Consider the following 12804-nt stretch of genomic DNA (forward strand, 5'->3'; position numbering starts at 1 on the left):
ATATTTGAAATGCATTTCCTCATCCATGTCTCTCAGTGGCCGGACAAGCACAGAGAATTCACCCTCCTTCAGTTTCCGTCACCATTGTTTGAAGTTTGAGTTTCTTTGTGTTGAGTTAGTACGCACAAGTATAAATCAGCCTTAAGAGTTGGAATGTTATGGTGAGGTTGTATAAGGAATTGGCCAGGCCGAATTTGGAGTATGGTGTGCAGTTCTGGTCACCAAATTACAGGAAGGATATTAATAAGGTTGAAAGAGTGCAGAGAAGGTTTACAAGGATGTTGCCAGGACTTGAGAAACTGAGTTACAGAGAAAGGTTGAATAGGTTAGGACTTTATTCCCTGGAATGTAGAAGAGTGAGGGGAGATTTGATAGAGGTACATAAAATTATGATGAGTATAGATAGAGTGAATGCAAGCAGGCTTTTTCCACTGAGGCAAGGGGAGAAAAAAAACTAGAGGAATTGGGTTAATGGTGAAGGGGGAAAAGTTTAGAGTGGTGGGAGTATGGAATAAGCTGCCAGATTAAGTGGTGAATGTGGGCTCACTTTTAACATTTAAGAAAAACTTGGACAGGTACATGGATGAGAGGAGTATAGAGGGATATGGTCCAGGTGCAGGTCAGTGGGACTAGGCAAAAAATGGTTTGGCACAGCCAAGAAGGGCCAAAAGGCCTGTTTCTGTGCTGTAATGTTCTATGTTCTATGGTTCTAGTAATGTTACTGGAAGCAAAAGGCTGTGCTGATGGAGATATATTTTTTACTTTCACTAGTGCCTTGCATTGAAGCATACCTTCTGAAACAATGGTTTCTTACAAATAGAACCCATAATTGATTGGCACACCATTTGTTTTTTTCTTACTTCAAGCAACTCAAGATATGCAAATTAACCCCAGCCAGTCTAGATTTACTCTTATGGCTATGATGTTCTGTTCAGAGCTGTGTGTTCTTTTACTGTGTTCCATGATATAATTCAAGTTAGTCAGTTGTTTGAAGACTTTTTCACCAGACATTTTGGAACTGACTTAGACCAGAACTTTTGAAATCCCTGGACTTTTGTCCTATGGAACATTGTTATGTCTAACTCCTCGAACAAGTTTTCATTGTTATTACCCTTGGGCTGAATGTTAACATAGCCAAATGCTGATTTGCTGGGTGAGCTGCTGATTGTGAGGAGCACATTTGTATGCATGCAAGCCTGATGATATCGAATGTAAAAAAATACTTAGCTCTGCAACATAATCTATAATCTATTCACTATCTTTAATGTAACAAAATATCCTCTGGATAGTCCTGAAGCTCAAAATACAAAGCATTTGATTTTATATTCACATGCTGAAAAACATCTGTGACCTCATTGTTACACAATGCCCACACTGATGTCAAGCTTAGATTATTGAGTGGAAAAAGTATAAGAATCACTCTCCGCTCCACTCCTCTGAAAATGTCAATATTCTGACTGATTCCATTTCCTGTTTTTTCTCCTAGATTAAAGTAATGCCAGTCTATTACTCAGCGAACAAGGATTCTGACAGTAGAAAGGTAAACCATTTACTTGTTAACATAACTGCTTGCCTTTTCTTCTAAATGAAAGTATTCTGTAAGTGCATCAGTCTTAAATCATCAAAAAAATAGCAATTCCAAAGGAGTAAAACTGACAGCTATAGAATTACTGGCACCTATGCATCTAATTTCTTAGTCTTTAATAAATTGATACATTTGGCCAGTTTAGAATCATTTATGTACTGGATGAGGAAACATCAGTTTCAAGAAAATGGTAGTGAACAATATCTATATTAGAATATGAACCTCGATGATACCTGCTGAAAGTTTCATTTGAAAGGGTAGGCATTCTATATTGTATATTCACCATGATCACAATGGAGCACATTCGGAGGATGTAAATATGAGTTTCCTTGTGGATTATATCTTAAATAGTGCCCAGAAGGTTGGAGAAGACTAATAATTAGGTATGTTCATGGATGGATGTTCACAGATATCACAGAACTGGTGGTGTGGAAACAAGGAAGGTTGTCTAAAGCTATAGTAGGATATGGATCAGGTGGAAAGTTGGGCAGAACAGGGACAAAATGTTTTTAATCCAAACAAGTGTGAAGAAATGCAATTAAGTGATAGGGTGCTAACGAATGTTTATGCACAGAGGAATCTTGGGGTTCAAGTCCATGGTTACCTGAGAGTGGCAACACAGGAGAGATATGGTTGGAAAAGAAGGCAAATGGCAGTCATGCCGTCCTGTGTCAGAACATAAAATATAAAAGTTAGGATGTTATGTTGTAACTTAACAAAACACTTGTTAAACTGTTCTTGAAGTATTTTGTGCATTTCTGGTCATCACATTATACAAAACATGTAGATTTGCTAGAGCATGCAGAGAATATTCACATGTTCACCAGGTCATTCCCTGGATTAGAGAACTTTTGTTATGGAGGAAGGTTGACTCATTGGACTTATTTTCCTTGAAGTAAAAGAGACTGATGTGTGACCTGACAGAGTCATATTAAGTTAAACGTAGAGAGGGTTGATGGTCATGATCTTTTTCCCATGATAAGTGAATCAAAGACAAAAAGGCATAGGTTTATTGTGAGAGAACCGGAGGAGAAATTTTGTGATATGGAGAGCTGATATCTAGATGCACTGCCAGAGTAGATAGTGGAATTAGTTACAATCATTACCTTTAAGAGACATTTCAACAGGCAAGGCTTAGAAGGATACAGACCTGATGCAGGCAGATGTGGTTAGTGTAGATGGATATAAAGGTTGGCATGGGTGTGGTGATGTGAAGGGTCCATTTATGTGTGTTATAGAAATACAAATATGTCTTTCATTTCTTAGATTTAAAAAAAAAGCTATTGTTTAAGATGAACTGACTTCTGCATCTTTTGGAAGCTGATTTATTAGCATGGAACTTGTAAGAATGATTACAGTTTCCAAACTTTCTAGTTGTACTTTCTAGCCCATTTTACTCACAATGATCTCAATGTGCTCGATCACTCAACTATTCAGGAAGTCCATTACTGGGGCATGAACCTGCAGCAATTCTCTAACGCTAATGTCAGAAATTTACTTGCTGAGGCTGCACCATTTTAATATCAACAGTGGGAAATAATTGCCTTTATTAAAATATTGTTGTATTTAGTTACATATTTTCAATTATTTAAAGTGCTTAAATATTTAAAAAAAATATTTTAGTAATATTTTGAATATCTTAATCGTTTAATTTTTAATAATCCTAAGCTGGTCCTGAAAGTCGGAAACATTCAGAGCTTTTGACAAGTATGACAACCAGCTATGACAGGGGTGCAACAAAACTGGTTTTCAAATGGGATCTTCATCCAAGTCAAAGATAGAGCTTGTTGGCAGCCTATTATGTGATTGTGTAATGACGCATGTTATTACCAGACTTTATTGCAATGTCTCAGCAGCTAAGATTAGGACAGCATCAAATAGGAAGTTGACTACAGTAGATCCAAAGTAACTTGTCGGGGAGTTCTTTGCCAACATTTCTGGTTCATTTTGTTTTATAATATATTCAAATATAGTACAAAAGAAACTTCATAATGGGATCTTGATTGTAGGGTGCATCAATAATTTTAGAAATTTTGGGGTAATTTCAACTAGTTTTATGTTAGTAATGAAGTGACTTTCTCTGTTTCTGGGTCATAAACTTGATGTTACAAAAGGAGCATGTTGTTAATTTAATGATTATGTAGCGGTTGAAGCAGGGCATCCCGATCAAATCCACTTCAAGAACTGAATGGGACTAAGTACAGTCGGCCCTCCTTATCTGCGAGTTCCGCATGCGCGAATTCAACCAACCGCGAATTGAGAAAACCTGGAAGTGCTCTTCCAGCACTTGTTGTTCGAACATGTACAGACTTGTTTTTCTTGTCATTATTCCCTAAGCAATACAGTATAACAACTATTTTCATAGCATTTACATTGTATTAGGTATTATAAGTAATCTAGAGATGATTTAAAGTATACGGGAGGATGTGCATAGGTTATCGTGGATCGGGATCCAAAAAAAACCAGAAGTTCTCTTACTAAGCAAGTTGGAACAGGTACATCCGGTATTATTTAGTATCAGTTAGTCAAACGTTTGTCTTAGTATATAGTATATATTTTACCTTTCTATGCATATAAAACACTTAAAAAACGTATGTTTCAGCGCCGGGCTCGGGAACGGAAATTCCCGAGTTCGATCCAGTGACAGACCGCTCCCGAGCACGTCTCCATCCGTGCTGGGTTGATGTGGAGGATCAAAAACCCAAAACCCCGAAACCTAATAATTAAACTTCCATCGGGGCAGGGCTTTTCTCACTTTATCCTTTAAAATTGTTCTGATCGTTGACCAACTGTAGCCTGATGTTTTTCCAATGACTGATGGCGTTTCACCTCTTTCCAATCGCTTTATTATTTCCACTTTACTTAAAATCGCGATCGTGATTATTTTCATGAACAGAAACACTGCGGATTCAGTGCTCCACTGCCGGGTCCTAATGTCCACTGCACTGAGACAGGTTAAATAAGGTCCAGGGTTCTGCTGGGTCCTAAGATCCACCATATTTGGACAGGTTGAATAAGGGACTTGAGCATCCACGTTTTTTGGTATCCACGAGGGGTCCTGGAACCAATCCCACATGGATAAGGAGGGCCAACTGTATAGGAGTAGGTATTTTTTATGGAAACAAAGCACTAAAACTAAAGAATGTGTTTATCTTTAGATTTTGTGAGTCAAAAGGGATCCGTGAAGTGAACATAGTAAACTGAGCTTAATTCTGCCTTTTTTAATAAGATGTTTTGATTCTTTATTTTGAATGTGCATCCCCATTAAATAATTTAATTTAGAACATTTATCTATGTTGACAGCTCAGGAACAGTTGGCTTGGGAATGTTTCTAGAGCTGATAACGTGCAAGCTAAAATTATATTACTGGAAGTTTAGTTATTAAACTAAAATGCCACAACAATAATGGTATTTCAACTGAATGTGTTCATTTTGCAATTCTCCATTCCTCATTTTTGTAATCCTTGCAAACCAGCTTGATCAAGATATTAATCTTGTAGGCAGCATCTCTGAGGAGGCAGAGTTAATGTTTCAGGTCGATGGCTTCTCATCTTCTAACATTTCTCTCTGATATGAACTGCTAGTTCTGAATTTGCTTACCATCTATTTCTCACATGCTGCCATACTAAAAAGGGCTATGCTGATTTTACCAAATATGACTAGAGAATTAGCTAAGTTTTTGAAAAATCAAAGATTGGGAGAAGGATGTTCCGTCAAAATCAGGAAATGATAAAGTTGATTGAGAGTAGGACTTTCTGTGTTACTTTCTGTTTTAGGATGGGATTCTGTGTATTTGGAAAGGACATCGTGTCTATATGAATGAGAAAGGGGCTTCTTCTCAATGGTATACTTGAGTATGTAATCAGGGAGTTGGAAAATTTGCAATCTGGGAATCTTTCCAAGAAATCAGATGAAGATAGGCTCGGAGTTCCCCCAAGATCTTATCTTCTGCTCAAGATGACGCCAGCATACAATGCTCCCTCGGTCGGCATTTTCCCATAGCAAATGAAAATATCTTTTTTACTACTTTTATTTCTGTTTTTCACCTTAAATGTGTTTCTGGGACTGTTAGAGCTTGTGCTGTAGTTTGGAGATCATTTGAGTGATCCAACGCTTTGCTGTCTCCGAGAAGATTCCGGGATGTGAGTGTACTCGGGCAGCCTCGACACCCTAAAACTTCGAGATGGGGCACGAGCTGATGTTCGACTCAATTTCGCCATTTAAGGAATCCATTAATTGCTGATTAAAGCATCCAGGATGATTTGAGACATCGAGGTGAATGCAGAAGTCGAGCAAGAGTTTCAACACCGACTGCCTGCCTTTTGATCACTGCCAGAGAAGGGGTCTGTGAGCAGACTATTGTTGTTTGGCTCTCTGCCTCTTGTGATGTCCCTCTCTCTTGATGAAGGTCCCTAATGTTGTAGGATGATATCGTGTTTCTGCATTTATGGATTGGATATTGAGTTTACGGACTGTAGCCTTTTTTCCAGACTTATAGTTTTTATATTCTGGGTTTTTTTTAATCCCCAGTTCCTTTTCTGTTTTGTTGTGCAAGGGGAAGGTGTTTGGACATTTGTGTTCTGTTAGTTTTTGTACAGTGTTTGTTTTTTTGGGGGTCAGTGTTCCTCTTCCAGTTTGTGCAGGGGTAGTGGGGTTTTGGGGGTTTGATAATTGTGATGCTGTTCTTTTTTGTACGGCGGGGCTGAGTCTGATGTTTCTCTTTAAATGACTTCCATGTTCTTTCTTTCTTTCTTTCGTGGCTATCTGGAGAATACAGATTTCAGAGTTGCATATGGATACATGCTTTGATAATAAATGAACCTTTGAAGATCAGGATGGTGTGGAAAAAGTCAAAAATCCTACGTGTGTCGGCAACATTTCTGCAGTTGTCTGGTCCACGCCATTCTGTATTGTGCCACTATCCTCCATCCCTCCATCTCCATTGTCCTACCTCTAACCTAGGATCTACAGCTAGGCATCTACTGTGAGACATTACTCCTGTATTTTTTTCAAATTTATATCACATTGCAATGCAAAGATCCTATAAATTAGCAATTGAATCCTAAATTGCTCTTAGTACTCACTATTCTTAATATCACAGTAATTAGTTAGGAGACAGTATCATAATTTTCTAGATTTTAGCATCCTGCTTAACTTTAGGAAATGGGTAGGTAAATTTCAGGTTAAATTGTATGACATAATTTTACCAATATTTCCAAATGTCACCAGCTATAATAAAAGCTGTTTTTGCAGAAAATAGCATCAACAGGATGGTTAATTCCCTTTATATTGTATTCTATGGGCAATGCTACATAGAAATATTTTTCCTATCATTAACTTCTGTTAAACTCAACTTATTGATAAACATTCATAGACTACTTCAGTAACAGGAACTGGCCCTTTGGCCCATGTTGTCTGAGCGAACCATAATGTCATCGTCTTTCAAAGTGAATTTACTAGTATGCAATTTTCGTACTCCAGCAAGACAAGTAGGTACTTGTTGCCTTGGTCAGTGGCTTGTTCTGATTAAATCAATGGCAGATGGTGATCAATGTACATAAATGTCAGATCATGAAGTTAAGAAAGAAAGACCTAAAAGGAAGAAAGTGATCCATGGAGTTGCATGCAGAGACTATTGGAATTTTGCTTTATTGTTTTCAAACAAGAAAAAATCAATTAAAATATTGTTATGTTTTGACTAGCTTGTCAATGGCATGTAGTTCCAGTGAAGTTCCAACCGTATTTATGTAATTTGGTATAAATTGATTCTTCTTGATTTATTCCTTTAGTAAGTTTACATTGATAATGAAGTTTGAGAACTGTAATATGATAGCTGGGGAATTTATATATAATACAGGTTGAGCACCTTTTATCTGAAAATTCAAAAATCTCCAAAATGTGAAAATGTTTTGAGTGCTGACATGACGTCACAAATGGAGAATTCCACAAGACGTTGGGAATGTTCTCAGGTGATGCTCAGTTCTCTGCGCACCACAGACAGTTCTGAGAAGTGACCTAATAAACCCTGAGTGGGACCTTGTTGGTGTCAGCTTTTTTCCAGCAGTTTTCATAGCCAGATCTTTTTGTATTACTCACAGTGATTACCATGTGTTTTGCACTTATCCTCTGCTCTGTGTGGTGAAGATATTGTTGAAAATGTCAAAAAAAAGCCTACAGTTACCACTATGGGTAATAGTAAAAGGAAAATGAGGAAGCATATATGTTTATAACACAGAAAATCAAATTGTTAGAAACACCTGATAGTTTGAAGCATCTGACAGAGGAGTATGGTGTTGGAACAACCACCACTTATGACTTTACCTTACATATAATCTAAAAATAAAGTAAAATACAAATAACCTTTTAATCAAAATATGGCATTGTAGGTGGAGACTGAAAGCCTGCCGTTGTCTGTGGTTGTTCAACGGCTGGTACCCAATGCTGCTACGCTGTTTTAGTTACCCTGCACGCATTATATTTTCATTATATTAAAGGTATGTAATAATTTTACTGTTAAGTACATATATGTGATGAACAAGAGTAAGACAAAGGCTGCTTACTAGTAAGCACATAGATTCAGAGTCAGGTATGATGGCAGTGCCGGACAGCCACTGACTGTCCATCTGGGCAGCTGAGGTAGTGATAGCTTACCTTTTGGATGGTTTAGTGTACGCATTATTGTGTCATACTCAAAATTATTTAAAGTATTATATAAAACTACCTTCAGGGTATATAGTCGGCCCTCCTTATCCGCGAGTTCGGCCTGCGCAAATTCAACCAACCGCGAATCGAGGAAACCCGGAAGTGCTCTTCCAGCACTTGTTGTTCAAACATGACAGACCTTTTTTCTTGTCATTATTCCCTAAACAATGCAGTATAACAACTATTTTACATAGCATTTACATTGTATTAGGTATTATAAGTAATCTAGAGATGATTTAAAGTGTACAAGAGGATGTGCATAGATTATTGTGGATTGGGATCAGGAAAAAAACGGAAGTCCTCTTACTAAGTAAGTCGGAACAGGTACATCCGGTATTATTTAGCATCAGTTAGTCAAACGTTTGTCTTAGTATATAGTATATAGTGTATATATTTTACCTTTATAGGCATATAAAACACTTAAGAAACATATGTTTCAGTGCTGGGCTCGGGAACAGAAATACCTGAGTTTAATCCAGTGACAGATCACTCCCGAACGCGCTGTCCAGCCATGCCGGGTTGATGTGTAGGATCAAAAACCCAAAACCCCAAAACCCAATAACTAAACCACAAATTGCTTAGTAATAATTGTAGCTTTCATTGGGGCAGGGCCTTTCTCACTTTATCGTATAAAATTGTTGGAATCGTTGACCGACTGTAGCCTAATGTTTTTCCAATGACCGATGGTGTTTCACCTCTTTCCGATCGCTTTATTATTTCCATTTTATTTTAAATTGTGATCGTGATTATTTTCGTGAACAGAAACACTGCGGATTCAGAGGTCCGCCGCCGGGTCCTAATGTCCACCTTGCTGAGACATGCTAAATAAGGTCCGGGGTTCCGCTGGGTCCTAAGGTCCACCGCATCTAGACAGGTTGAATAAGGGACTTGAGAATCCGCGTTTTTTAGTATCCGCGAGGGGTCCCAGAACCAATCCCTCACGGATAAGAAGGGCCGACTGTATATCTAAACTCTATATGTAATGTCAATGAATTTCATGTTTTAACTTGGGACCTATCCCCAGGGTATCTCATTATACAGATACAAATATTCCAAATTCCAAAAAAATCTAAAATCCAAAACACTTCTGGCCCCAGGCACTTTGAATAAGCGGTGCTCAACCTGTATTGTATCTTCTATGAGATTGTTTGATTTGACTATCAGGACTACTGATTTATAGTGACTTGAGTATGTTGCAATGCCGGTTATTAGATTATTGTGGAACTGTTCCTGCTATTTCTACACTGGATTTCTATAATGTAATTTCTTTAATTACATTATGGATATAGTAGATACAGAATTCTGATTACCATTAAATATTAGTTTAACCCTGCAGTTAATTTTGTCTTCTCTCATTTTTAAACTGTGGGCTGCAGAGATAATTGGAAAAAACATTTTCTAAGCTGCAGGTTGACCAAAGGAGACAAGTTGGGAGGTTGCCAAAAGTGAAAAGGAGCCTCCTTGCATTGGTGCAGTTGAAAGGGTGATCCTGAGAAAGGGACTGATAGCTGAGAGGATATTAGGAAGAGTAAACTAACTCTTAACAGTATGATCTCAGGGGCATTCACATGATAGTGAGACCATGTGTTGTTACTGAAGCCAATGAAAAATAAATATTGGTCTAGATATCAGGGGTAGTCCCTGTCCTCTTCTTTGGGTAAATTTTCATGAGAGGGCAGAAGATCATCTGCCTTGTGTCTTTTAAAAAAAACCTCCAGCAGGGATTAAAACATCAGAATCAGAATTGGGTTTAATAGCACTAGCATATGTTGTGAAATCTGTTGTTTTGCAGCAGTAGTAAGATTGTAATTTATAGTTTCTTTTATTAAGGATAACAATGTACTGTTGCCACAAAACATCAATAACACATATAATTAAACAAAAAAGTCCAAAAGGAGAGCCAAAAAAATAGTAAGGTTGTGTACAAGTGTACATGCGTTCGTAGTCCGTTCAGAGATCAGATGGTGGATGGGAAGAAACTTCCTGAAATGGTGAGTGTATGTCTTCAGGCTCCTGTGCCGCCTCCTGATGATAGCAATGAGAAGAGGGCATGTCCTGGTTGATGGGGATCCTTAAGTATGGATACCACCTTTCTGAGGCATTGCCTTTTGAAGATGTTCTCGATGCAGCTGGTGGCTAGTGCCCATGATGGACCTGGCTGAGATTGAAACGTGCTGCAGATTTTTCTCATCCTGTGCAGAGTCCCCTCCATATCACACAGCGCTGCAACCGCTTGTCCCATTATAATGCTATCTTGCAAAAGTAAATGAGGTTTTGGGATTTGTGGAGCTGAGTTTTGCTACGTAGCCTTGCAGCTGACTATGTAACCTTGTAGACAAGTTAATTAAATACATCTGCTTGTTCCATTCCTCCAGCTGTGTGCAGCTGTGCCTCAGTGAATCCACTTTCATCTACCTGGGACATATCATGCACACATACATTTTGTTCAGTGGGAGGAACTGTCATCAATGAGTGAGAAGCACATTGGCTCCCGTCTCGTTTCAAATTTAGAAACACGTAACTGGAGCCATTCCCAGTACTCAGGGCTTAATGAACCCACGGAGGTGGTATCTTCAGAATGAGCCAACTAACCATCTATCCTTGGTTAGAGATCCCACTGCATTTACTCAAAGGAGAGCAGATCCACTTTCCCCAGTGTTCTGGGTCCAGTATATCTTGAACACCAAAAGCATCATCAAGAACTTAGTTTTATGGTTGTTGGGGCAGCACAGTGGTGCAACAGGTCGTGCTGCTGCCTTGGAGAGCCAGAGATAAAGGGTTAAACTTGACCTCTGGCACTATCTGTGTGGAGTTTACACATTCTCACTGGGTTTCATGTGCCAAAGATTAATTGGCCACTGTATATTGTTCCTAGTGTGCAGGTGGATATGTAGAATCTGGGAAGAATTGATAGGAATGTGGAGAGAGTTAAAAATTGGGATTAATGTAAGTGAATGGTTGATAGTTATTGAGTACTTGATGGGCCGAAGGTCTTGTTTCCGTGATTGTGGGATTTCCCATGCATTGCGCTAGTTATATTTCCACCATTGCAGTGGTGAGTGTTCTTTAGAAGTACTTAATTGGTTGTAAATCTACAGTTGAAGTCAAAAGTTTACATACACCTTAGCCAAATACATTTAAACTGAGTTTTTCACAATTCCTGACATTTAATCGTAGAAAACATTCCCTGTCTTAGGTCAGTTAGGATCACTACTTTATTTTAAAAATGTCAGAATAATAGTGGAGAGAATAATTTATCTCAGCTTTTATTTTTTTCATCACTTTCCCAGTGGGTCAGAAGTTTACATACACTTTGTTAGTACTTGGTAGCGTTGCCTTTAAATTGTTTAACTTGGGTCAAACGTTTTGGGTAGCCTTCCACAAGCTGCTCACAGTAAGTTGCTGGAATTTTGTTCCATTCCTCCAGTCAGAACTGGTGTAACTGAGTCAGGTTTGTAGTACTCCTTGTTCGCACATGCTTTTGCAGTTCTGCCCACAAATTTTCTATCGGATTGAGGTCAGAAAATGATGTCAAGTCTGGTTCATCCTTGGCAGCAATTTCCAAACACCTGAAGGTACGTTTGTCTGTACGAACAGTAGTATGCAAGTATAAACACCATGGGACCACGCAGCCGTCATACTGCTCAGGAAGGAGACGCATTCTGTCTCCTGGAGATGAATGTACTTTGGTGTGAAGAGTGCAAATCAATCCCAGAACAACAGCAAAGGACCTTGTGAAGATGCTGGAGGAAACAGGTAGACAAGTATCTATATCCACAGTAAAACGAGTCCTATATCGACATAAACTGAAAGACTGCTCAGCAAGGAAGAAGCCACTGCTCCAAAACCGCCATAAAAAAGCCAGACTACTGTTTACAAGTGCACATGGGGACAAAGATCTTACTTTTTGGGGAAATGTCCTCTGGTCTGATGAAACAAAAATTGAACTGCTTGGCCATAATGACCATTGTTATGTTTGGAGAAAAAATGGTGAGGCTTGCAAGCTGAAGAACACCATCCCAACCATGAAGCATGGGGGTGGCAGCACCATGTTGTGGGGGTGCTTTGCTGCAGGAGGGACTGGTGCACTTCACAAAATAGATGGCATCATGAGGAAGGAAAATTATGTGGATATTTGAAGCAACATCTCAAGATATCAGCCAGGAAGATAAAGCTCGGTGTCAAATGGGTCTTCCAAATGGACATTGCCCCCAAGCATACCTCCAAAGTTGTGGCAAAATTGCTTAAGGACAACAAAGTCAAGGTATTGGAATGGCCATCACAAAGCCCCGACTTCAATCAGATAGAAAATTTGTGGGCAGAACTGAAAAAGTGTTTGCGAGCAAGGAGGCCTACAAACCTGATTCAGTTACACCAGTTCTGTCTGGAGGAATGGAACAAAATTCCAGCAACTTACTGTGAGAAGCTTGTGGAAGGCTATCCAAAATGTTTGACCCAAGTTAATCAACTTAAAGGCAATGATACCAAATACTAACAAAGTGTATGTAAACTTCTGA

At 38.8% G+C, this 12804-nt stretch overlaps 1 protein-coding gene across 2 annotated transcripts in view; it reads left to right on the plus strand.

Annotated features, from left to right (window-relative positions):
- Nucleotides 1-12804, plus strand: part of vps8 (VPS8 subunit of CORVET complex) — a 662306-nt gene that overhangs the window by 504431 nt on the left and 145071 nt on the right. For both annotated transcript variants that reach the window (XM_072261484.1, XM_072261483.1), the window contains exon 44: nt 1487-1540. In XM_072261484.1, the coding sequence (XP_072117585.1) occupies nt 1487-1540 (54 nt within the window). The remainder of the gene's footprint in view (nt 1-1486; nt 1541-12804) is intronic.

This window comes from Mobula birostris, chromosome 6 (assembly GCF_030028105.1).
Source record: "Mobula birostris isolate sMobBir1 chromosome 6, sMobBir1.hap1, whole genome shotgun sequence".
Lineage (NCBI taxonomy): Eukaryota > Metazoa > Chordata > Chondrichthyes > Myliobatiformes > Myliobatidae > Mobula > Mobula birostris.